The following is a 27,705-nucleotide window of genomic DNA, read 5'->3' on the forward strand; positions in this document are numbered from 1 at the left end:
TGTCCAGTAGCCTAAGAAGCCCAAGCTACCACCACTTAGGTAGGTTCGCTTCTTCTCCCCTTAGTCCCTCGATGCAGTGAGCCTGTTGCCAGCAGGTCTCACTGAAAATAAAAAACCTAACATATACTTTCTTCCTAGGAGCTCAGGAGAGCCCCTAGTGTGCATCCAGCTCAGCCGGGCACAGAAATCTAACTGAGGCTTGGAGGAGGGTCATGGGGGGAGGAGCCAGTGCACACCAGATAGTCCTAAATCTTTCTTTAGATGTGCCCAGTCTCCTGCGGAGCAGTCTATTCCCCATGGTCCTTACGGAGTCCCCAGCATCCACTAGGACGTCAGAGAAAAGCACCTTCACTGTAAACGGTAAGGCTTCTGCCATCATTTAGATTCTGCATCGGCCTTCCAAGAGCGCAGCCACAGTGCCCAGCGAGCAGCTATCTCTGAGGCGGAAATCCTGCCCCTACTTGGCTGATATCCTTTGAAGCTTCTCCCAAGTACGCTGCTGATTCTTTAATATGTTCTGCCAAAACAATTAATTCGTCAAATGGAACTCCTGCTTCCAAGTCAGAATTCAATTGGGCTGCCCAATGTTCACTCTAAGTAAGGCACCAGCGGCTGTGTAGATGGATTTCAGTGTCGTTTCCATCTTACAGTCTGAAGGATCCTGCAAGGCTGTTGCTCCCTGAACCGGTAAAGCAGTCTTTTTTGACAATCGTGAAAGTGACGAATCCACTGGGGGAGGTTGATCACATTTTCCAGTCATAGTAGCTGGAAAGAGATACGAAGCCAGGAACTTTTTCTGTACCTGGAATCTCGTCCAGTTGTTTCCAGGCTTCGGACAAAAGTCCGTCCAATTTTGGTGAAGATTATGGAAGATTTGCGTTTAGTACCAAATAGAGAAGAATCCGGGGATTCCGGAGGAGCTGTGTCAGTGATGTTCAACAGCTGGTGAACCGCTTTTATAAGGGCTTCTACTCCTTGGTCTCGCGACGTGTTATCCTCCGCGTTGGATACATCGTTGAGTTCACCCTCTTCCTCCTCCGTCCCATCTGCCCCCCTTCGCTCTTCGTCAGATTCGTCTGACTGAAGGATTGCTGGAAGAGTCCTTTTCTTTTTAGGGCGTACCAGTATAGGTTGACTGGGGGAGGAATCCATCAGTTTAACCAAGCCTTCTACGGATCTGACTAGACCCGTTGCCCACGCTGGTTCTGCAGGGAGAGAAAGGGGTACAGAGGGATCAATAGCTCTAGCTGAGTTTCGATCTCTGCGAGAAGCTGACAGTCCAGAAAGGAGGTCCGACATAATCTGTGCTAAATTACAGGCCCAAGGGGGTTCTGAACCTTCCAAAGAGGTATTCGCTTGGACTACCTCTTCCTGCGTACATGCAGAACAAACGGTCGAACAGTCAGAGGCCTGGGGCAATTTCTTATTGTTCGTGTAAAGTACTTCTGAGAAGTCTTTGGCACTGTATTCCTCCCCGACATTGGGGCTCCGGCACAAGGACACTAGACCACTGTGAAACACACAATAAGGGATATGGAGTTAGATAGAGGAGAAAGCACTCTCTAAGCTTAAAAGCTATATCACTTGCTGAATGCTGTCTGTTCCCTAAAGGGTAACACTTCTGTCCCCAGCACCTTCAGCCTCCAGAAGGTGAAGGAATGCTGTTTTCAGGAGTCAGCAGGCTGGAGTCACTGCAAGATAAGAGGAATGTCACAGCGTTTAGTATAAGCTCCATCCCCTCCCTTCCCGCCGCTGTGTGTCCGCTCAGCGCCATTGCAAACGTGGTTGGGTACACGGTTATAGGAGCAATGTAGATATACAGAGCAGTCAGCGCTATAACCTTCCTACTCCCCTGCTACGTCTAAGGGGAAGTGCTCCGGGGACCCGCTGTTTCACCGCGGCTTTGTTACAGTCGCGGTGCTGGTATGCCGCTTCAGGTGGCTCAGTGCAGTGTCCCACGGCCGTTCTCCGCCCAGCGCTGGAGGGGGCAGCGGGGAAGCCGTGCTCTTACCTGTGAGCGGGAGACTCCAGGCACGCGGCGTGGCGATCGGAGGCTGGCAAGCACTTTCCAGTTAAGTGCTGACAGTCCTGTCGCATCCTCTAGCTGCCCGAGGACCCGGACACCACCTTTGCAGAGGTGGCGAAGGGCCTCCCCAGAGTCTCTCTTCGTTTGTTATTCCGTAGTGCAGGAGCGCTAAAAAAAGATGACCGGCTCCTTCGGCACATTAAAAAAACTGGGGCTTGTGGGGCATAGAGGGGGGAGGAGTCTGCATTCTCTTCAATTAGTTAAAAGTGCCAGCTCCTGATAGCCAGCCCGTCTATCCCCAGTGTAATCATCTTCCAGTGTCCCCTAGTGGATGCTAGAGATATACTAAAGCATTTGCAAGAAAGACACCAGATAATATCAATGGTAAACTGGACACCTACTGTATTGAAAGAACTACTGTAGGGGGGCGTGGCCTAGCTGTATCCTGGAGCAGACGTGCTGCGGAGGAGCTCCCAAGGATAAACCTAAATATACCCCTTATCCACAGCCAAACCTGGAGTGAAACACACCCAGGTGGGGTATTTGCCGCAGGAGAGTGCCCTGCTGTGCGTCCCTGGACAGCGCTGTCATACAGCGGACGAATCCGGCATTGCGGCCTATGCCAACCACTGAAGCCGGGGCCTCGAGTTTAGAGGAGGCCCGGCGGGAAGCTCCAGAGCGGCGCGCGGCCGCAGCGGGACCCGGGACGCGCCCTACGGACACCCCCTTGGACCCCACAGCAGTCTGGAGACCTCCCCAAGACCCTCAGGTACCTGGTTATAGGGAGGGAATCATCCAGGGACCCACGGGCTCCACACACAAGGAGACATCCTCCAGCCTGTCACAGCTGCGGCGGCCATCTTGGATTCAAAGTTACAGTGCACACAGGCTGCCCACATAGAGAGCCCTTTCTGAGCTATCTGGCTCACAACTCCACACCTCACCAAATTGATATCACACCCAGGACTGTTATATTAACTAAAGCACACTCACTTCCCACTGCCTGTGGGGGTGTCTGGAGCTGTGGGGTGATACCAAACAGATTCCTGCCTGCCGAACCCCACTGAGGTCACCGGCCATCATCACTGCCTGCTGACCGACAAAGCGGCTCCTAGACACCACCGGACCCGACGGGTGAGCCCTCTCGCGGCCCGCTGCTTATTGCGGGACCCGCGACTTCTCTATTCAACCCCCACGAGTAATAGCCTGTCTGAAGCCAACGACACAGAACCCCTGGACCTCCTGCGACACGGCATCCTAACCTGGATTCCTGGGGAGTGCCCGCGCCCTGGAAGCACGGAACCACCGACCCTCCACCCTCCCCTCGCTAACTACGAGGAAAGCTGCGGTCCCACGGTGCAGGTGCTTGGATAGCCCTCACCCCACCTACCCACCGCAAGAGCGACCTGCAAGTGTGACCTGCACTCCATTACCAAACCAGATTTCTCTCCCCGCTCGCTGAGCCTCATAGAGCTCATGGCTCCTTAAGCATAACGACCACGAAGTGACAGGGGGCTCTGCCATACATATTGCATTATTCTATTACATTGGTACAAAGCGCCTTATTTACAATGTCGCAAAAAAACCGCAAGAACTCTCAGATACCTAAAGCTAGTATCCTGCGTGCTTGGGAGAAGTCCGGCTCCTCCACCCGGAGCTCCCCATCAACTGAACAATCCTTTGATCCAGCTGACATCGCCACCTCCAGCAACCCATTGACCACTCAGGATGTGGTGGCTATCGTTACAAAAACGATTCAGTCAGAAATGAGGTCGGTTTTAACTGAGTTCAGATCCGAAATAGCCGACTTGGGCTCCCGCACAGATACACTAGAGCGCAAAGTGGACGACGTCTGCCAATTTCAAACGGTGGTGGAACAGGAACTTTTGGATATTCGGGCAGATATGGAAGCGTACAAAGAACAACTAGAGGATATGGACAACCGCAATCGTCGGAATAACATCCGAGTCCGCAACATCCCTGAAACTGTGTCCCCCAGCTCTCTCCCTGAGTATCTGGAGAGCCTTTTTTTACAACTGACGCCGGATGTCCCCGAGGCCCTTCTCCAGCTAGACCGAGCCCACAGGGCCCTCCGCCCTAGACCGCCTCCGACACAACCGCCACGAGACGTCATTATACGTTTTCATTACTACGCCACCAAAGAGCGGGTCATGCTGGCGGCTAGAGGTCTACCGACGGTGTCTTATGCGGGCTCCCAGTTACAGCTGTTCCAGGACCTTGCCCCCTCTACACTCAAGAAGCGTAGAGACCTAGCACATATTACCAAGGTTCTCCGAGCCCACTCCATAAAATATAAGTGGGGCTTCCCCTTCTCACTGCAGGTAACGCAGAATGGGAAGACTTTCACAGTCAAGACACCAACACAAGGAGCTGATCTACTTAAAACTTTTGGCATTTTTGAAGATCTTCCTGAATCAACCCAAGACCAGATGTCACCCTCAATCTCAAGCCCACGGGCCCCAGCCCCGGAATGGTCTTCTACTTGAAAGATTTCAGATACCCGTGTTAAATGTACACTCAATAATTACTGAAAGCTTACATACCTCGGTTCGCCACGTATTCATATACGTTTTTCAGGCTCTACGCGTGACCTGCTGGCTACGGCGCCATGGGCGGTGCTCTCCACTTGGTTACACGTGAGAGTCAAATAGTTATCCATTTATATTTTTGTCTTATTTATTTATTTTTATTTTTTATTTCTATAGTATGAAGGCCTTCATACTTCGGTTTGCCATGTTTTCATATATGTTTTTCAGGCTCTCCGCGTGGCCGAGACGCTGCGACGCCATGGGCGGTGCTGTCCACTTGATTACGCGTGAGAGTCAAATAGTTTTTCTTTTTTATTTATTTATTTTTACTTCTATAGTATGTTATCATGTCTGTTCATGTTGGTTTATGATTAACATGGTGCACACTTGTTATTGTTATTATTCATAATCTCCTGGTTAGACTGATGTCGATTTTGACCCAAGACCAGATGTCACCCTTAATCTCAAGCCCAAGGGCCCCGGCCCCGGAGTAGTCCTCTACTTGATTGCTCGCAGGCACCCCATGATACAATCCTTGTTAAATGTGATACGTATAGTTGCTGAATAACCCAATCTGCATACTCTACTGCCTTGACGCGCTAAGTAATCACATGTGTTTGCTCAGGCCCTCTGCGTGGCCGACTGGCTGCGACGCCTCGGACGGCGCGGTCCACTTGGCTACGCGTGAGCGTCAAGCTGTTTTCTTTTTTCAAATTTTATTTATGTTTTTATTATTTCTATAGTCTGTTTTCATGTTTGTTCATGTTGGCCTATGATTAGCGTGGCGCTCATTTGTTACTGTTCATAGTCTCCTGGTAGGACCGATGTTGGTTTAGTATCCGACACCATTGCATGCTTTATCCTTCTCCCTCATCATATCTATACCGCTCACACTACTCCTATTTATCTCAATAATGCGATCCTCCTCGCTACCTTTATTCCCCACTGTCACTTGGTCGTTCCTATTACAACCTCTCCCTTCCCTATGCCCCTCCTTACCCTACTTATCGTTCTGTCACAATGCCACGTCCCCCCCCGAAGGATACGCCAGGATGGCGTTTTTCCTATTTTTTTTAAATTCAATAAGTTTTTATTGATTTTTACAATGCTTTAACATTTAAACATTGCCTAGGGCAGCTATAACAAACATAGCTCAACTAGGCTTAAACTCTTATAGAAATAAAAAGTAATAAAACAACAACATGCTTACGGTATTTCGTCAATAACAGTGTGACGTGGTGTTATGTATCACATTCGAAGTCATAAATAGCGATAGAGCAGTGATGACCCGAACCTTCTAAATATTATACACACATCTTATTATCTTTTGTCATGTCAGTAACGTGCCTTAGAATCTTTGAATCCGGCCAGCCATGGGCCACCCACCCCAGGGACCTCGCACAGTCAACACCCCCATCGGTTAGTTAAATAAATCTAGGGATCAGCATTATTCAACCGTGAAGCGAAATATCGTGAGCTCAACCACTTTCCCCATATAGCAATAAACTTTTTTTCCCCATTCCTGGCCAAATATACAAATTTTTCATGTATAACAGAGGCATTAACCAGAGCAATCCAGGATTGTGGTGTTGGGGCTTCATTAGCCATCCACAGTCTGGCTATGCAAACCTTGGCCAGAGCACAGAGGCTTACAACATAGCGTCGACTGGGTGGATCTAGAGCCTCCTCATCTATAGTTGCCAATATACAAGATATAGGTGTAAGTACGGTGGAGGGGATACCCGTAGCTGCAATGGCACGTATAACCGCCTCCCAAAAGAATGACACCAAGGGGCATAGCCATATCATGTGCCAAAAGTCTGCTCCCAGACTGCCACACTTGGGGCATTTAGAACTATGGGATCGCCCTATATGTGACAATCTCAGAGGTGACATGTATACTCTGTGGAGCACGAACAACTGAATTTGTTGATATCTAACAGACGATGTTGAAAGCCGGCTCGATCCCATAGCACCCTCCCACATATCATCCGATATTGGACCTAGATCAGTTTCCCACTTGGTCCTAAGGGCGCCAAGAGGGTCTATATGGTGCATTTGGAGTAAACGGCCATATATTTTGGAGACTAAATGACTGGATCCCACCGTCTGCATCAGCAGTTTGACCGGGGAATCAGTGAGTGCCGGCGGGCCATCGGGGAATTGTGCAGTCATAGCATGTCGTAGTTGAAGGAATCGAAAAAAATACGCTGAAGGGACATTAAATTCCTGTTGAATCTGCTGAAAGGATTTAAAAAACCCGCCAGTGTATAATTGTCCCAGTGAAGTTATTCCCCACGGTTCCCATACCTCCCTGACTTGAAGCTGACACAACTCCGGCAATCCAAATTTATTGTCCAGCGGAGTGTCAGGGTCAATGCCCTGCCCCTGCAATATCCGGTGTGCCTGTCTCCAAATAGTGATAGATTGTTTAATCAGTGGTAGTGCCGACCCCCTGACGCCTCCACAGAGAAGTAGTCTCAGTGGGGAGCCACCTGGATACTCCCGCAACACCGCCTGCGAGTGCAGACTTGAGGTGTCAGATTCATTAACCCATTCCCATAGATGTGCTAATTGTGCTGCATAGTAATAAAAACGAAAGTTGGGAAGAGCCAGCCCCCCTGACGTTTTGGGCCTGGTCAGAGTAGTAAGTTTCAACCGTGCCCGTTTACTAGCCCAGACTAAAGAGGACATCAAACCATCTATCTGTTTGAAAGTTTTCTGGGGGATATATATTGGGGATTGTTGTAGGATGTACAGGAGTTTGGGCTGAAAAACCATTTTCACCAAGTTAACCCTCCCTGTGACTGTCAGGGGCAGTTTCCCCCAGACTTTCACTTTATTGCGGAGATAAGATATTTGCGGTGTGATATTGAGAGGTAAATTTATGAGGGTCATTGGATACCCAGATGCCCAGATATTTAAAGGAATTCACCCACCTTAGAGGGAGAGCTACCATTGGGGAGGCCGGGACCTCGCCCTGTAGCGGTATAATGAAGGATTTCTCCCAATTTATCAGGAGCCCAGAGTAACCTCCGAACTTATTAATAATATCTAAAATCTTCGGCATAGACTCAGCATAGCGATCCACAAATAGCAGGATGTCATCGGCATATAAGGCTATTTTCTCCTCTCTGGTGCCCACTGTATAGCCAGCAATCTCAGGGTTCGCTCGCAGAAGACAAGCAAGGGGTTCAATGGCCATCGCAAACAGGGTAGGGGACAATGGGCATCCCTGACGAGTACCTCTAGATAATGGAAAGGAGTGCGACACAAAGACGTTAACCGCCACCCTAGCCATGGGAGAGGAGTACATCAAACGGACAAATTTGATAAAACTGGGGCCTATACCAAACTTACGCATGATACTCCACAAATATTCCCATTCCACGGAATCAAAGGCCTTAGCGGCATCCAATGAAACTACTATGGATGAGGCTGCCTCACGGGAGATCTGGAGATGGGTAAATAATCGTCTAAGATTAATGGATGTTGATTTATTGGGCATAAATCCCGTCTGATCTGGGTGTATGAGCTGCGTAATGACCTGATTTAATCTACATGCTAGGATTTTGGCCAGAATTTTAATGTCGGTCGGAAGAAGGGAGATAGGTCTGTAAGACTCAACTTTCCTATGGTCCTTATCGGGTTTCGGAAGGACAATAATCAAAGCCTCCGCCATAGATAATGGGAGGGATTCCTGTGTAAATATCTGATTATATAGCTCAAGTAATTGGGGGACAAAAAAATCTAAGTGGCTTTTATATAACTCAGACGGTATGCCGTCGAGCCCCGACGCCTTCCCACCGGGGGTAGCGTTGATCGCAATCGCAATCTCCTCAGGTGTAATAGGTGCCTCTAGGAAGTCACGTGCCTCACAAGTCAGCAAGGGGAGCTGTATAGTCTGTAAATATTCTTCTAATTGCATCGGGGTACAGTCTAATTTAGAACTATATAACCTCCTATAGTACGACACGAATTCCGACGCAATCTGTGGGGTCTGCAATAAAGTGGTACCGTCTGAGGTCTCCATTTCAATCACGGTATTAGCGGACCTCTCACCCCGTGCCAGGGAGGCCAAATATGAACCTGGCCTATCCCCGGAGGCGTAAAAGGCGTGAGAGGAGAAGAGAAGTCTATGCTGAGTCTTTTCCATTAGATATTCCCTCCATTCCCCCTGGGCTGACAACCATGCAGATTTGGAACTATCCAAGCAATCCTGTAAATATTGTGCCTCTGCAGCAACACTTATGGTCTCTAGTTCGGACTCCCGGTGTCTGAAAAATATTTTTAAATTAGCCACTCGTTTAATTAGGGTTCCCCGCAAATAGGCCTTGAACGCATCCCATAAATTAGAGATAGGCTGCCCAACCTTGTTCATCTCGAAAAATTCCCGCCACGCGGCCACCAGGTCGGAGCCATCTCCCATATGTATTAGCCAGAACGGATTGAACTTCCACACTGTCTGGCCTCTAGAGCCATTAAAATCCAGGATCAATGTTAAAGGGGAGTGATCCGATATACCCCTAGTCTCATATTTGCTATCCCGGACCTTAGGAATCAGATCGCTCGAGAGAAGGGCTAGGTCAATCCTAGAGAACGAGGAGTGGGAGTGTGAGAAACATGAATATTGTTTAACAGAAGGATGTCTCAGTCTCCAGGGATCAACCAGACCCAGCCCCGACACGACATCAGCAAAATCATTTCTACCGGAGTGTGGACCGGAGGAATTAGCTGAGAATCTATCCATCGCTTTATCCAACACATTGTTAAAATCTCCCACACAAACCACGGGCGTTCCCGGTGATAAGGCCATAAACCCTGCAACCTTTTTCAGGACATCTGAGGAGTACGGGGGAGGCACATACACGGACAGCAAAAGCAAAGGGGTACAGTGGATCTTGCACTTTAAAAAAACATATCTCCCCCATGGGTCCGTTTGTACTGACTCCAGCACAAAGGGAACAGTCCTTTTTACAAGAATAGAGACCCCCCGAGAGGCAGAAGTATGTGTAGAGTGGAATGCCCACCCCACCCAAGGCCTTTTAAGGGCTAGGGTCTTGCTGCCCGCCAGGTGGGTCTCCATAAGACATATCACATCAGCGGCATATTGCTTAATTTGTCGAAGCACCAGAGATCTCTTAATCTTATCATTGAGGCCCCGTACATTCCATGACAACAACCTAAGCCCAGCCATGAGTGGTCATTTTGGCAATAATAGAGGCTGCAGCCCACAGCCAGCCAGATCCATCCTCTTTGAATATAAGTAAAGGGCACCACCGCTCAATTAATAGATTCGTAAGCCACACACACACAAATTCTAAGTATCCATACCAAATACAACCGCAGCTATTAACTTCCCCCCTCCCCCCTCCCTGTACACTACTCCCAACCTGCAGCATACTTGGATCCCTTAACCTAACACCGGCTCAGACCCAGAGTACACAACCCGTTTCACTCTGGGTGGAGCCAATTATGTAATGGCCCTAAGATAAAGAGAACAAAACACAAACAAAATATCCCCAGCCATTAGACGAAATCGCCCCCTTACAATAAAAAGAAGGGGGCAAAGCATACAAAGTCACCCCCCGGGACTTAAGAACAAAATATGATCGTGCATATTCAGGCCACTAATATATTCCTCCTCTCCCCCCAGCTCACCCCTCCCCAGCATCCCAGCGATATGCATATAGTGATAGGCCTGCGTGAGAAAAGTACCATGATAAAAAATAGGGTAGGCACTTATCCCCCCCACCACCCCCCCACCCTCAAGGAGCAGCGCTGAGATATTTAAACATTTTTCACATCCTGCATTCCCCCAATATATATGCAGATAATCTTATCCTGTACATAAAATCTCTTGCACCCATAGTCACAGGAATTAATCACGGATCAGCCAGAGCCCGTCTCGCCGGGAAGCGTCTATCCAGCCATACCATCGCCTCTCGAGGAGTCGCAAAAAATTTAGTCTCGCCATCAGCTACCACTCGTAATCGTGATGGAAAGAGCATGGCGTACGGCAAATCAAGTTCCCGGAGTCTCCTCTTAACAGGCAGGAATTGAGCTCTATCTTTCTGCACCTCCACCGCAAAGTCTGGGAAGACCGATATTGGCGACCCGTTCCATTTTAGGGGGCCTTTCGTGCGAGCAAGTTTCAGAACAGTATCCCGGTCACGGAAGTGAAGGAACTTGGCGATGAAGGTACGAGGTGGAGCCCCCGGAGGCAATGGGCGCATCGGAACCCTATGAGCTCGTTCTATGGTGAAATGAGGCGAGAATTCATCGGGACCAAATGCCTTCCGAAGCCATGTTTCTAGAAATTCCTCAGGAGATGAGCCTTCCTCCTTCTCGGGCAAACCAATGAAACGGACATTATTGCGACGTAAGCGTCCCTCCATATCCGTCAGTTTTTTGTGCACATCAGTCATCTGAGACTCCAAAGTATCAGTACGCCGTCCCAGTGGAGTGATAGTATCCTCGACATTAGAGATACGGGTTTCGGCCTCACCCACCCTCTCTCTCACCCGTTGCAGGTCCTGATGGATAATGGAGAGATCAGACTGCACCTGCCCAATTTTGTCAGCCAATCGGGCCTCACTAGCTGTCACGGCGTCCAACACTCTTTGTAACGCAGCATCCGGCGGTTCAGATGAGGCAGAGCTGTGTGCAGGAGAGGGGGGCGAAGACTCAGTTTGCGTAATTTCCCTCCTCTGTTGTTGGGGACCGGGGTTACGGACAAACTTCTCCATTGCGCCCGCCGCCGCGTTTTGTTGGCGGCCTTTCACCATCTTGGACAACACAGTGCCGCCGTATTATTTTTTCTAATTATGTATCAAAGCAATGCAGACCAAGAGAAGGGACGCAGGCACCAGCGCGCCGTGTGAAGGCCAAGAGGCACGGGACAAATATATATATATATATATATATATATATATATATATATATATATATATATATATATATATATATATATATATATATATATATATATATATAAAAGGACCAGTGTTGTTGATTGTGTTGCTGCGTGTCGGCACTATGGGTGTGGGAGCTGTACTCAGGATCAGGGAGTCAGGCACTTTCCCTCCTTAACAGCCAGCACTTTCCTGAGGCAAAGCAAAGCAGGTTTTCACTTTAACAGGCGTCAGTTACCAGGCACTTCCAGCAGGGGGGGTATGGATAGGAACAGAACTGAGCCTGCTGCCAATCCCAAGACGGCGCCCGGGATCCTCCACAGTCAGCACAGCTGGTAGTATATTCTTAGGGGTGCAAGGGCTCCTGTATTGGACAGGGGGAAGTGCCCTCCGGTCAGCTCCCAGGCCTCTTCAATATATGTCCAGCGCTGTCAGGAGCGGGCAGCGGAGCTCCGTGTGTGCGCCCGCCCGCCAATCGCAAGATGGCGCCCGGCGGCTTCTCCGCACAGCACGGCCGCGACAAGCGCCCTGGTCATCCAGCGGGGGAGAGGAGCAAACTGAGGCGCTGTTCGGGTGGCGGGGCCCCCGCTCTGTCCACTCACCGGTCGCAGGGTATATCAGGCAAGCCGGGTAGGAGGCGGATGGTGGAGTTCCCCCGCAGCAGCATTCAAGATGGCGCCGGCTGCATGCAGATCTGGGGCAGCTCACCCCTTCCAACGGTCTCAGCAGGGACACCAGGCACTGTATCCTCCCAAAGTGAGGTCCAGAACGGGCAGCAGATGTTGAGGTACCGTGTAGGGCCACTTGTGCAGTCACTCAGGGGGTGCAGGATATATTCAGGATGTAGTCGGCTGGGGAGCTAGGAGAACACGTCCTACTCCATATCCCGTCAGGCCACGCCCCCCGGCGTTTTTCCTTTTAGTGTTAAACCTTGCCCTTCTACAGGAAAAGGTTCTCCCCCTCTGTATTTTCATACAGTCCCTTTCCCCTTTTCTCTCTGTCTCTATTTCTCCTTTCCCCCTCCCCATCCCCATGGTCGGACCGCTCCCATCCCGCCCCTCTATTTGCGTCACCCACAGTTCTTCCCACCATGACCCTGAAAATTATATCGGTTAATGCTAATGGCCTTAACGCTCCCACCAAACGAGCCATGGCCATCCAATTCTTTAACAGACAAAAATCTGATGTGGTACTAGTTCAGGAGACTCATTTTAAACCCCCACACCCCTCTATGTCCTGCAAACAATTTCCACATGTCTATTATTCAAACATGCCTACCAAACGAAGGGGAACCGCTATTATGATACGTCGAGGCCTCCCTATAACTGTTCATGATACTATCTTGGACCCCCAGGGCCGTTACGTTATCCTTTCATGTTCCTATAACCAAGCTCCCCTGATCTTGGCCTCCATATATGCCCCTAATGCGCAGCAGGGCTCTCTATTTACAGCCTTTTTTGACAGCCTATCCCGCCTTCCTACGGGCACGATTATAATTGGTGGAGACTGCAATGTCACGCTGGATCCACTCCATGACAGATCTCGCCCCGCCCCTACTACTTCTACTCCCGCCAAACTAGCCAAGCGTCTGCAGACACATTTAACACTATATAACCTGTATGACAGTTGGAGGACCTTGTACCCCTCAGCGAAGGGTTTCACTCACTACTCCCCGCCCCACGACCTCTATACCCACATAGACTATATATTCGTCGACCGAGACACTACTCGTAAACTCCTCAGTGCCCAGACGCTCCCTATCTCCTGGTCGGACCACTCCGCTGTTTTGCTCGAGATCTCATCCTCTTCACCCCTCCCCACCAGATTCTGGCGGCTAAATGAATCTCTTCTGCTTAAAAAATGCACCGTAGCTGATATTGCCACCGCCTTAGCTAACTATTATGCGGAAAATGCGACTCCTGACGTCTCTCCCTCCCTAATATGGGAAGCACGTAAGGCCACCATCCGAGGTTACCTTATAAGCCTTTCGGCTGCCCAAAAGAAAACTGAAGCCCAACGGATCCGAGTTTTAGAAACAGAACTTGCCGCCTTGACCCTTCTGCATCAGCGCCGCCCCAGAAAGAAAACATATTCCAAACTCCTAGCAGTTAAAGGTCAGCTATCCCAAATCCTCACCAAAAAGGCAGTCAAGGCACTATTATGGGCACGCCAAAGGTTCTATGAGAAATCTGATAAGGCTGACACCCTGCTAGCCCAAAAACTAAGAGCGAAACGCACTCAAAATCGCATTATATCCCTACGCTGTGCGGACGGGTCTGCCACATATGATCCATCGCGAATGGCCGCCCAATTCCGGGATTATTATACATCCTTGTACAATCTCCCTTCCACTCTTGATGCAGATCCTGATCACGTCTCTAAACTCAGAGACTATCTTTCCACTTGCAAACTCCCTAAACTTTCCGACTCGGATATATTGACACTCAATGCCCCCATTTCCACAGAGGAAATCTCAGTGGCCATTCAGCAATTACGCCGCACCGCAGCCCCTGGCCCTGATGGCTTCACCGCTCTATATTATAAAAAATTCACTACCTCTTTGCTCCCCATGCTCCAATCTCTGTTTAACGCAATCCTAGATGGGGACTCATTCGACACAGCCACCACCAGGGCCAACCTTATCCTCATTCCGAAACCTGACAGGGACCCGATGGAGATGAAGAACTATCGACCCATCTCGCTCTTGAATGTGGACCTAAAGCTTTTCGCCAAAATCTTGGCTAATAGACTTGCTCCATTCTTGCCCGCCCTCATTCACCCCGACCAGGTCGGTTTCATTCCTTCCAGACAAGCCGCAGATAATACCAGGCGCCTCATTGACCTTATCCAGTTGGCACAAGACAAGTCTCTCCCGACGCTGGTCGTGGCTCTCGACGCAGAAAAGGCCTTCGATAGGGTAGCTTGGCCATTCCTACAACAAACACTCCTAAATATGGGCCTGCATGGCGCCTTCTATAAAGGCGTTACTTCGCTGTATCAGAACCCCTCAGCCTCTATCTTAATTAATGATCCTCTTCCCATACGCAACGGCACCCGACAGGGCTGTCCCCTTTCCCCCCTACTCTTCGCCCTTATTATGGAACCGTTGGCAGCTAGAATTAGACTAAACCGTAACATATCTGGTGTCACGTCGGGAGCTCACAATCACAAAATTGCTCTATATGCCGATGACGTCATTCTCACCCTGACTGACCCACCTGCCTCCCTCCCACATCTGATAGAGGAGATAGCTACGTATAGCAGATTTTCAAATTACAACATTAACTCAGACAAAACCGAAATATTAGCCCTACATGTCGCGGACCCAGATCTTCGACTCCTACAGGCCGCCTTCCCATGTGCTTGGCGAGCTGATAAACTCAAATACCTGGGCATCTATCTCACTAAGTCCTACTCTGGTCTCTATGCTGCCAACTTTCCCAGACTCTTAACCTCTATTAAACACGATATGACAAAGTGGAATAAATACATCCTGTCTTGGTTTGGACGAATGACGGCCGTTAAGATGACACTACTGCCCCGTCTGTTATATCTATGGCAAACTCTTCCCATCCACGTCCCCACCTCAATCCTTAAAAATCTTCAAGCAGACCTCACCAGATTTATCTGGGCAGGGCGAAAGCCCAGAGTAAAGATGCGAATCCTCCAAAAGCATCGTCTAGAAGGGGGTCTAGGAGTTCCTGACCTCCTTAAATACTATAGAGCTGCTCACTTAACCACATGTGTCCTTTGGCACGATAATCCTGGACACAGAATCTGGACGCAACTAGAGACTTCCACACTCCACAGATATTCCCCCTACAGCTTGCTCTGGTGTCGACCGAATAGCCGTCCCCCAGCTTCCTCGCTGTTGCCCACAGTGAAATTCACCCTTGCCATATGGGACCTTTGCTCACGTCTTTACCGGCTACGCTCCTTTCACCCCTCTGTGGAACAACCCGGCATTCCCGCCAGGGGAGAACCACTTAGCTTTTGAGTCCTGGACCAGCCATAATTCACTTTTCCTTCTAGACATCGCCCCGCTACATACGTTCCCCACGTTTGACGTCTTACAATCCCGTTTCTCGCTCCCACGCTCAACCTTTTATCAATTCTTGCAGATACGCCACTTTTTTGCCTCTATCTCTGGAACACCGCCCGTGGGAGGTAAAACGAGCTTTGAATCCCTCTGCTGTACCTGCCGATCAACTAAAGGCTTACTCTCAACTATATATCAAATCTTATTAGCTCACAACTCGCCCCCGAAGGAACCCCACGAAGTAGCGTGGGAGCGGGAGGTAGGTGAAACCCTGACGACAGATGAGTGGTCTGAGATCAGGCAAGAAATTTCCACGAGCTCCATTTCGGTCCGAATTAAAGAAAATGCCTACAAACTATATTACCGTTGGTACCTGGTACCATCGCGTCTCCATTCAATTTACCCCTCCTGCTCGGATAACTGTTGGCGTCAATGCGGCCAGCGCGGAACCCTGCTGCATATTTGGTGGAACTGCCCGCAAATTAAGGGATATTGGACTAGGGTCCATAGACTTATCTTTAAGGTCCTCGGATTGACGATCCCGATGTCTCCTCTCTATTCCCTGCTCTCTCGCCCAATACCTCACACCCCTCGCCACCAACAAAAGCTAATTAAGCATATTTTAAATACGGCCAAATGCCAAATCGCGGCCAACTGGAAATCTCTGTCACCCCCCACGACCCCTGCTACCATTAATGCTATATGGCAAACCTATAGATTGGAACGTATTACAGCGGTTCTCCGGGACACCCCTGATAATTTTAGCAATACGTGGTCACCCTGGACGTCACACTTCGGTGCTGAACCTCCACTATCTACCATATAAGATAATGGGAACCATCACAATACCCTATCCAACTGAGGATAATCTGACGCACTGCCCAGGTGACTGGGACCGCCCGACCATTCCTCCCTTCCCAATCCTCCCTCCCTTCTTTTCTCTTCCCCCTCCTTGCCTCTTTTCTCTTCTACTTCTAATCTTAAACTTACTCTTTGTTTTTCTTTTATAAGCTATAATGCTTCATTAAGAGATATTCCTTCGCCCTTAGCTACGGTACACACCAAATGTATTACACTATCTATTGACAGCTTTCTATACATTGGCATGCGTGCCTGTTTGATTCTTTACTCACTCGATATTGTACATAGATAGATACTCTGCCACTGCTCTTTGACAGTTGAATGCGATATGTACCAATGTGTGATACCTGTAATGTATATCTTATGAATATCTTGTTAAAAGTTCAAAATTCAATAAAAACTTTTTCTCAAAAAAAAGAAAGAACTACTGTATGAACTGGCATCCATTACAATACTATTTATTTACCTGATCCCCCCTATTATGCCCAACATATTCCAAACACAGACAAAATAACTAGGGACTACTTAGCAGCTATCAAAGAGACATAACACACATGTACCTGTCCTTGTCTGGGTGTGTGCAAGTACACCCCAAGGTAAAGTCCTATTGACGTAGAGAATGCCAGTCTCAATTTGTGGCCGATACCCGGGGTTTGGCGCAGTTCCTTACTAACGGGCACAAACTGCAGCATGTCTGCTACCATCAGGCACATTTGGTCCTGAAATTGACGAGAACAGATTCATTGTTACCGGTGAATAGCACCAATAGCAATAAAACAAAATAAAGGGTATAGACATATTACATTTATAGACTGGATGTTGGCTACAGTGAGCATTTACCTTGTAAGACCACATGCGGAGTTTATGATCCTGGCACAACGCGAACAGGAAGGCGTCATGTTTAAGGCAGTGAACCGCCAGACTTACAGGATGATGGGGTAAACCCTGGTCTCCTCTGCAGGCAAGAAAGAGTCAGTAGTACAAATGATACAACACTTTATGGTACATTAATGCTGTCCATATTCTATGTTCTACCATTAGAGGCTACTAAACCCAAAAAACAGCTGAAAATAATTCAACAAATCGTAGCTCATCAAATATTAAGCAGGGACAGCCTAAATGATCATTCGGATCTGTAATTTAAAGCTCTTGGTAGTGTTAACTCTTTGTCCTCTGCACTATAATGACAGGGGCATCAGAAATCATTAGGCCTAATCTTTAAAAGTACCAAAACTGCAAGTTTCCTTATAGATTTGTGAGTGAGAAGTAAACTGCAACGGTAGCCTTCAATAGATCATTAACGCTGATTACACACTATGTGACAAATCGTTCGTACAGCCGATGGACAATGTATATTGGGGGTAATTCGCAGCAGGAATTTTTTTAGCAGTTGGGCAAAACCATGTGCACTGCAGGGGGGCAGATATAACATGTGCAGAGAGAGTTAGATTTGGGTGTGGTGTGTTCAATCTGCAATCTCATTTGCAGTGTAAATATAAAACAGCCAGTATTTACCCTGCACAGAAACAAAATAACCCACCCAAATCTAACTGTCTCTGCAAATGTTATATCTGCCCCACCTGCAGTGCACATGGTTTTGCCCAACTGCTAAAAAATGTCCTGCTGCGATCAACTTGGAATTACCCCCATTGTTAGTGCATAGGCTTGCGTGTACAGCCGATAAGCCTGTGAATGACAGCCAACGCAAATAGATTATGCAGATATATATCTGTACATCTACCCCGGTGTACGAGCAATCTGCCACCAAACCTGTAACGCAGTCGCAGGAACCACTGGCAGTGACATCACAACTGGGCAGTTGTGACGTCTGGAGAGACATATTGAGCGGCCAATTGGTAAGTGTATACTAAAACGTTTGCTCGGTCAGCTGGTAGATGGCTCAGGTGTATATCCAGCTGCGCATAGGCAATTCCATCCCCTTACAGAACTATGCTTACAAAATTTTCAGGTGTGACAAGTTCAAGAAACATTTAAACTTTTAAAGACTGTTCGTTAAATTAGCCAATTATAGTACATAAAGGTCCTGAAAGATCAGGCAGGTGCGAATACAGCAGAGTGCACAGATCTCAATGCAAGGTCTACAAAACGTCCTACCAGATGTCCCAAGGCGAAGTAAAGGAAAACAAATTAAGTTGTTTTGGGAGAGGACTCTTCACAGCTTACAAGTTAGGGACACAGTTCCTACTAACCGTATAGCGGTGGGTATCCACCCAGTTAGCATCTGCATAGCTCGGGTTTCCTTCAGCTCCACAGTCGTCACAACCCCTAAGGAAACAGCCATTGTGAATGCATATTTACAACCCACAGCACATCGACAGCAGCATAGTATGCCAAGTTATATTACCGTCCACACATGCCAAGTTATATTACCGTCCACATCATAAGGCGGCATCTTGACGACAAGGATTCCACCAGAGCTAGATGGGAATGCAAAAAGTGCCTCTCCTTCACTGCTGAGCCAGGCGGCGGAGGCGCTGGAATTCTGTGCACGCCCAGGCATCAGGGGGATCACATAGCTGTTAGAAGGATCTCTATAATTCATCTTCCCAATATCCGTAAATATGGATTGCATATGACTTTCTGTAATGATATCCTATAAAAAAAACACAACAATGTTAAATTATCAATATTCATTCATTCATAATAGGATTTGTGAAAACGAAAGTTGCACCTGTCACATAGGCACTGGGGTATATTAAAGGAACCGACATTTAAGTATTCAATTCTCGACAATGTAAATCTGACTTTTGTTTAAAGTTGGATTGACATTGTCGGAAACGGGGCTAAAACCTGTCTAATTTGGCTGCGAATCCGACAAAACACGTGGATCCACAGTTGATTATTATTACCAGTTATTTATATAGCGCACACATATTCCGCAGTGCTGTACAGAGGCTGATCCACATGTTTTCCGACAAGTCGGAATTGACGACTGGTCGGAAAAACGGGAGGCCTACTGAATAAGTCGGAACAGTCGGAAACCGACATCTTTCCGACAAGACAGCAGTTCTGACTACAATTGAATGCACCCCACAGCCACCTTGTGGGGTGAGCTCAGAGGGCTTGATTTGTTGTAAACTAGTGACATCACCGAGGTGTGTGATACACTGTGTGGTGTCCCTGGTTCCTAGCAAATTAATAAACTGCTTTCACATGATCAATGCTCAGCCCAGGTAATGGCTGTATCTGGTGTGTGAAGAATGCAGTACGAATACCATATCAAAACAATGCTAATCAATGATTCCCTATTACAGAACCCCTTTTCTTTTTTGAGAGAAGTGGAGGATTCGGAGTATACATTGGAATGTAATGGTCCAGCTAAGCCAGTGGTTCCCAAACTTTCTTTTATCACGGCTTCCTGGAGTATCAACATTTTCTTTTCTCTGCACCCTTAGGCCAAAAGTTTCACGATGAAATTAAAGTAAACTGTGCTTACCCATCACATTTAGGGTCAGTTATGTGGTGGGGGACAGGCCTGCTCTTTTGTTGTCCACATACTGTATTATATGATTGGCAGCCACCAGCTCTGGTTCTGCCTATCATATTGACTATAAATAATTTCATTTGGTCCTGGACCACCAACCCGTGGCTCCCCTGAAAGTGCCCTTCAGCACCTAATTAGGAACCAATGATGTACATAACCGTGACTGCCTTATCACAAAAACTCTTATTTTTCTGGCCGATACGCACATTTTTGCATTAAAAAGGTTTACTTAAATTTGGTTTTCCAATTTTATTTTATTTCAGTACCCTTTAATTAAGTTACTATTACTACTACATGTAGTGATTTGGGGCTTGACCTTTCTGGCAAGACTGGTACTCAAAGAACGACCATGTGCGACCTACAGGCCTTTTTGGCCCATGGCTAGGAGATGTAATTGGTGATATCTGAACACAAGTAACTTGAATAATGCAGTTTTGGACTAGTAGCCCATGACAAAATAACCATGGCGTGGAGACCGGCCTAGCAGAAGAGACACAGGTGGCAGAGGGGGTCATACCAAGTTGACCGCTCGCTACCTAGTTTTAGCAGCCGTGCAAACGCTATGCTGTCACCCACTGGGGAGTGTATTTTAGCTTAGCAGAAGTACGAACGCTTGTGCAGCCGAGCTCTACAAAAGCAGTTTGTGCAGTTTCAGAGTAGCTCTGAACCTACTCAGCGCTTGCGATCACTTCAGCCTATTCGTGTCCGGATTTGACGCCATACACCCGCCCAGCCACGCCTGCGTTTTTTCAGACACGCCTGCATTTTTGCAAACACTCCCTGAAAACGCTCAGTTGACACCCAGAAACGCCCCCTTCCTGTCAATCTTCTTGCGGCCGTCAGTGCGACCGAAAACTTCCCTAGAACCTGTGCACAACCACAACGGCCTTTGTATCCGTACAACGCGCGTGCGCATTGCGGGGCATACGCATGCTCAGAAATGCAGATTTTTAGCCTGATTGCTGCAAACAACGGCAGCTAGCAATCAACTCGGAATGACCCCCAGAATCTGAACACAATACATACACTTCTGTACATGCATGAAGGGTGAGGCAGGACCAGCCGGTGAACCGTCTGATTTGTTAGGATCAAGATGATCACGTTACTCTGTGTCTCACACACGTGGACCCCACCAGGTATAATGGAGCAGTTGATGATTTTGAGGCGGACGGCATTATTTAGGAGATTGATGTCCAAAGATTCTTCCACCAGTTCTAACGTGTCAGCATTTGAAGTCCTGGAGAAATGAAAGAACGTAAAGCCAGAAAAATGTGAATTTACGACATGAAAATGTTCGACCAGGAATTGAAGTATTATCACTCATATACAGGAAACACTCAGTCTAAAGATTGGACTCAAATACACCCGGATCAGAATGCAGCAGTCACCACCTGTTCTATTGTGATGGGAAAAAGCTGGAGACAGGGGACTGCAGAGATAAATTTCACGGGTCCAAAAAAAAAAAAAAAAATCCTGCAGTTCCAATTCTGATTGGAGCCTCAAATAATTTGAACCCACTTCAAGTAAACTAGGCCAAACCTATATCTCCCCATGGCTTGCCTTTCCTTCATCCAAGGCAACACTGAGAGCCTCATACATCAGTGAGAAGGCTACATATGTTTTTGGTTGGAACTTTCCAAGGACGAAACCGATTTTAACTGAATGGAGAACTGAGAGCATCTGATACACACATGTGACTAATAGCTTAGTTATTAGTCTTAGGTCTAAATGTACCAATGAAGCGATTCTAAACAACGAGTCTTGCAGGAAGTCTAAATACTATAGCAATGCACATGGACAGATCAGCCCTGTATGCCGCACACAGCATAGGGGCCACTGCTTCAAGATGTTATTGGGGGAGATCAAACTGTAGACCTACTGGGCCAAGACTGTAGCAGCACCATGAACATATAGTGACGTTTTAGTACAGATTTATTATATAAAACAAATGGAGATGTCAGCAGTGATATCTGTCCCTCAATTTCCAGCAGGAAGGCTACATTATGTCCTTTGGGTCTAGGACAGTGGTTCTCAAACTCGGTCCTCAGGACCCCACACAGGTCACATTTTCCAGATCACTTAGCAAGTGCACAGCTGTATTCACTACTCACCGACACCACTTTCAGATCGCAATGCCTGGTCCCACCCAGGAATTGGAAACGGGTTCTTCCCGGGTCTGACCTTACACACCGCATCCCGACCCGGCAATGTGCTGGGTCGGGTTGCCATCCGGGGGCCACCTCCCTATGCAGTGAACGGGTACCAGGTCGCAACGACACAGGTAATCCGTTCACACTGCGCCTGACCTGGTAATAACCCTTCTTATAACCTGGGTTGAATTACCAGGTCAGGCGACCTGGGATTTCTGTAGTGACCCTTTCACACTGCTTAGCGACCCGTGTCGACCTGGCAATATACCGGGTTATTTATGCGGTGTGAAAGGAGTATGATACATTTTAAAAGAACCACAGGTGGAGACAATTATTTCACTTGAAACTGCTCTGGTGTAGCATATAGAATGATAGACAATGCCAACCCCAAATAGAGCACCAAGACCTGACTTACTAAAGTGCTTCTTGAATTCTATAACTGATGCTCGCTATATTCCATGGGAACAAATAATGATGGATGCTGCATAGGCACAAACAGGATTCCCACACATAACTATTCGGTATAAATATTGTATATTGTGGCTGATTCAGACCAGATCGGTGCTGTGCATTTTCGCACAGCAGCGATCAGGTCTGAACCGCGCTTGGGCCGGCGTATGGCAGACAGCCGACGGCTGTTGTAGCTCTGCAATCGCCTCTGCCTGATCGATAGGAAGAGGCGGCCGCCAGGCGGGAGGCCGCGGGCCGCCGGCGTTTGGCCGCCGTTTAGGGGGGCGTGGTCCGGGAAACGCAGGCGTGCCCGGACCGTTGGGGGGGCAGGCCGCGGCGGCGTCATGAAGTCACATGCAGCCGCTGCGACCCGGGCAGCGACGAGTAGTTCCCTTCCAGCGTGCAGGAGCTGCGCTGGCTGGGAGCTACTCCTGAAGTACAAAAGCATCGCCGCTGTGCGATACTTTTGTACTTGTGCGACAGGGCAGGGACTGACATGCGGAGCGGACTAGTCCTCTGCTGGGCGTCCCCCCGAATGTCAGGGAAGCTGTTCATAGATGTGCTAAATTTAGCACAACTACGATCAGGTCTGAATCACCCCCATTGTACAAGCTTTTACTACATGAACTAAAGCCAGTACTTGAATACTACATATTGATGCCAATTTATGTGCTTTTTATATTAATTTTGAGTTTTTTTGGGGGGGGGGGGTAATTTTAATATTACAGATCCAATCCACTAGGTTATTAATTTTGTTGTTTTATTTAGCTCTATCCTTACTAAATATTAATTTCTTCATTAGTGTTCTGATATCTCACTCAGTCTGGTTTTTTTTTATTTATTGTTTGTTTGATCAGGGACTGACTATCTGGAGATCAGGCACAGAACTCACACCTGCAACCACAGGGAATATATTGCTTTTGTCATTGGTCAAAAAGCTGCTAATTAGAAGATAGATCTGAATGTGTCAGGGGCAAGTAATTAGATGCGACAGCACAGCAGGAGAAAACGGGTGGTATTCAGTATGCTGGCTGCTGGGATCCCGGCGCTCAGTACGCCGGCACCGGAATCCCGACACACCGACAACTATTCTCCCTCTTGGGGGTCCACGACCCCCCTGGAAGGAGAATACATAGCGTGGCACGCCACCGTGCCCACAGCATAGCGAGTGCAGCGAGCCTGCTGTCGGTATGCCGGCGGTCGGGATCCCGGTGCCGGTATGCTGGCCACCGGCATACCATACTACACCCGGAGAAAACGTAGAATGAAATAATATGAGTGACTGGCTATGCAAGCCGTTATACAAGCATTAATTCACAATTATAGAAGACTTTTAGGGCGGGAAGCTTAGAAAAGTGATAATTTCACTGTGATAAAGTACCAGCCAATCAGCTCCTAACTGCCATGTTACAGGCTGGGTTTGAAAAATGACAGGAACCGATTGGCTGGTACTTTATCACAGTGAAATTATCACTTTTCAAGGCTTAGTACATCCCGCCCTTAGAGAGATCAAAGCAGAAAGGCCACCACTGACTATGTCCAGCCTTCGGGCTGTCAATAGGCCAGAAACAGAGACCTGGAAAGAAACAACGCATAGTAAATAGTTACTGAAGCCAGGTTATAATGAGTGTATTATTGTCACTCACCAGTGTAAGAACCGATTCCTTGTAGCGGACAAGAGACTGCTGCTTTCTTTGTAGTAATAACCCCCTGCGCTCTCACTATATTTTGGGCCTCCAATCACAGGCTTAACACCTACAATGAGAAACAAGCCTCTATTATAGAATACACACGTTAGTAGCAATATGTTAGAATAATTCAACAGCAAGATATAATCTAAAACATTATACTCACAGGGACAATCTGGATTAATGAAGGACTGGACAATAGATTGTAATGGCTCTGCAATAGACCCCCTTTTTGGAAGCGGCTCCATTAGACCCCCTTATTGGAAGCGGCTCCATTAGACCCCCTTATTGGAAGCGGCTCCATTAGACCCCCTTATTGGAAGCGGCTCCATTAGACCCCCTTATTGGAAGCAGCTCCATTAGACGCCCTTATTGGAAGCAGCTCCATTAGACCCCCTTATTGGAAGCAGCTCCATTAGACCCCCTTATTGGAAGCAGCTCCATTAGACCCCCTTATTGGAAGCAGCTCCATTAGACCCCCTTATTGGAAGCAGCTCTAACGTAGACCCCCTTATTGGAAGCAGCTCCATTAGACCCCCTTATTGGAAGCAGCTCTAACATAGACCCCCTTATTGGAAGCAGCTCTAACGTAGACCACCTTATTAGAAGCGGCTCTACAATAGACCCCCTTATTGGAAGCGGCTCTACAATAGACCTCCTTATTGGAAGCGGCTCTACAATAGACCTCCTTATTGGAAGCGGCTCTACAATAGACCCCCTTATTGGAAGCGGCTCTACAATAGACCCCCTTATTGGAAGCGGCTCTACAATAGACCCCCTTATTGGAAGCGGCTCTACAATAGACCCCCTTATTGGAAGCGGCTCTACAATAGACCCCCTTATTGGAAGCGGCTCTACAATAGACTCCCTACTGGAACAGATCTACCATAGACACCCCACTGGAAGAGGATCTACCATAGACCCCTACTGGAAGAGGATCTACCATAAACCCTTACTGGAAGCAGCTCTATAATAGACACCTACTGGAAGCGGCTTTACAATAGACCACCTATTGGAAGCGGCTCTACCACAGACCCCTATTGGAAGCAGCTCTACAATAGACACCTTATACCCCTTTCACATCTCCAATGCCGGATCCCGCCTGGGAATTGGAAACGGGTCCTTCCAGGGTGGGATCCGGCATTGGAGCCTCTGCGCTGGCTTCCCGACCTGGCAATATGCCGGGTTGGTTGCCATAGCAGTGTGAGTGGAGGTGGCGCTGGGAGATGAGCTCATCTCCGCGCCGCCTCTCCCTATGTATTAAACGCGTTTACACTGCCACTGACTCGTTATTCAACCCGGGAATAACCCTTCTTATTACCGGGTTGAATTACCGGGTCAGACGACCCGGGAATTCTCCAAGGCCCCTTTCACATCGCACACTGACCCGTATCGACCCAGCAATATGTCAGGTTATTTTTGCAATGTGAAAGGGGTATAAAGAAGATGTCCTATAGAGCTATATTGGAGAGCTATGATCACTTTTGCACATTTAAGTTCCCTGCAATGGAAAAGTCAGATTGAAAGTGAAACCCTCTATGCTTCAGATAATGGCTATACAGGTGGAAGATCCAGGGATGTTTTGCACCACAATGTTTGTAAAAAGGTTCCCAAATAGCCACCATTCCTCCAGTAACTAGCATTGGAGGTCACATATATCCTAACGAGCACTGGAGAGTGCATATATCCTAACAGGTTTATTTGGGGTACAGGCACACCTATCAAAGTTTATATGCTGCCTTGTTAATTTTAATGAAAGTGAGGCATTGTCCATTATCTTCATCTCAGGAAGTGACAATATTTTCCCATCCACACCTGTGTTCTCTTTAATATCCTAACGATAGATCTGGCAACATATTACAGAGTAGGAAGATCAGTCCTTAACGTACTAGAAAGGCTGAGGGATGTGGGGACTGCATGAAATACTAATCGGGGAAATTTGATTGAGGGCAGTGTGGTGTCACATATTTAACCCAGTACTACACAGGTGTGTGAAGGACAACGATGTTGCTACAGATATATGGGGTGTGGATTATTAGATCTACACTAAAAAGGTTGACAGGGCCAAAAGGTCAACATGGAAATGGTCACAGGGCACGGTGTGGATGTGTGGGAGGGCAAGCAGAGCACGGTGTGGATGTGCGGCAGGGCAAGCAGAGCACGGTGTGGATGTGCGGGAGGGCAAGCAGAGCACGGTGTGGATGTGCGGGAGGGCACGGTGTGGATGTGCGGGAGGGCACGGTGTGGATGTGCGGGAGGGCACGGTGTGGATGTGCGGGAGGGCACGGTGTGGACGTACGGGGTAAGCAGGACACGATGTGGACGTACGGGGTAAGCAGTACACGGTGTGGACGTACGGGGTAAGCAGGACACGGGGTAAGCAGGACATGGTGTGGACGTACGGGGTAAGCAGGGCACGCAGCTGCAGCGCGAGGTAAGCAGGGCACGCAGCGGCAGCGCTGGGTAAGCAGGGCACGCAGCAGCAATGCTGGGTAAGCAGGGCACGCAGCAGCAATGCTGGGTAAGCAGGGCACGCAGCAGCAATGCTGGGTAAGCAGGGAACGGAACGGCAGTGCTGGGTAAGCAGGGAACGGAACGGCAGTGCTGGGTAAGCAGGGCACAGTGTGGATGTACGGGGTAAGCTGTGCATGGAATGGCAGTGCTGGGTAAGCAGGGCACGGAACGGCAGTGCTGGGTAAGCAGGGCATGGAATGGCAGTGCTTGGTAAGCAGTGCATGGAATGGCAGTGCTGGGTAAGCAGGGCACGGAACGGCAGTGCTGGGTAAGCAGGGCACAGTGTGGAAGTACGGGGTAAGCAGGGCATGGAATGGCAGTGCTTGGTAAGCAGGGCACGGTGTGGCAGTACTGGGTAAGCAGGGCACGGAGCAGCAGTGCTGGGTAAGCAGTGCATGGAATGGCAGTGCTGGGTAAGCAGGGCACGGTGTGGATGCATGGGGTAAGCTGGGGGCATACAGGCCGGATCAGTAGCAGCCTCTTATCAGCCCTGCAGTAAGCCGGCAATGACAGACTCCTAGTGACGGCTCATACCGGGGCTGAGGGTGAGGTCCCGGACGTTCCTCCTGATCTCCCTCTCTGCTCCGCTCAGCTCAGTAAAGCTCCGTTCCAGGACCACAGAGGCCGCCATGTTCCCGTCCGGGAGGCGCGGTGCTCGCTGGAAGGCGGAGCATGGGGACTTGCCGCCCAATCTTTCACTTGAAAATGACACAGTGCTGAAAGTGTCAGGAGGTGCTAGTGTAGGAGGACTCCAGGGCCACCGTGCTCAGTGCTGGCACTGACTCTATCATTTATTGTAAGGCGGCCATGATTATTACTGGCAGTCTGGATTGTACTATGCGTTCCGAGTCAACCATGCTTAACCCTGGCACTGACTGTATTATGTATGCTGTGGTAGCCATGTTTAGTACTGGCACATGGTATCATTCTGGATCTAGCGTCTGCAGTGCTGCCATTCAATCAGAGTTAGCAGTGCTGGCAGTACACGGCATAATGTCAGCATGCAGCA

The 27,705-nt window shown here is 48.5% G+C and overlaps 1 protein-coding gene across 2 annotated transcripts in view; it reads right to left on the bottom strand.

Moving 5' to 3' along the window:
- NUP160 (nucleoporin 160) overlaps nt 1-27,470 on the bottom strand; it is a 129,038-nt gene extending 101,568 nt beyond the window's left edge. Inside the window, exons 1-7 of one of the 2 annotated variants that reach the window (XM_063944657.1) lie at nt 27,231-27,470; nt 24,141-24,249; nt 20,921-21,131; nt 18,781-19,003; nt 18,600-18,675; nt 17,230-17,344; nt 16,950-17,108 (exon numbers count right to left, since the gene is read on the bottom strand). In XM_063944657.1, coding sequence (XP_063800727.1) covers nt 16,950-17,108; nt 17,230-17,344; nt 18,600-18,675; nt 18,781-19,003; nt 20,921-21,131; nt 24,141-24,249; nt 27,231-27,327 — 990 coding nt within the window. In that variant the 5' untranslated portion in view covers nt 27,328-27,470. The remainder of the gene's footprint in view (nt 1-16,949; nt 17,109-17,229; nt 17,345-18,599; nt 18,676-18,780; nt 19,004-20,920; nt 21,132-24,140; nt 24,250-27,230) is intronic. The other variant, XM_063944658.1, reaches the window with a different exon arrangement.
- Nucleotides 27,471-27,705: the final 235 nt, after the last annotated feature.

The sequence above is a fragment of the Pseudophryne corroboree genome, chromosome 11 (genome assembly GCF_028390025.1).
Source record: "Pseudophryne corroboree isolate aPseCor3 chromosome 11, aPseCor3.hap2, whole genome shotgun sequence".
Classification (NCBI taxonomy): domain Eukaryota; kingdom Metazoa; phylum Chordata; class Amphibia; order Anura; family Myobatrachidae; genus Pseudophryne; species Pseudophryne corroboree.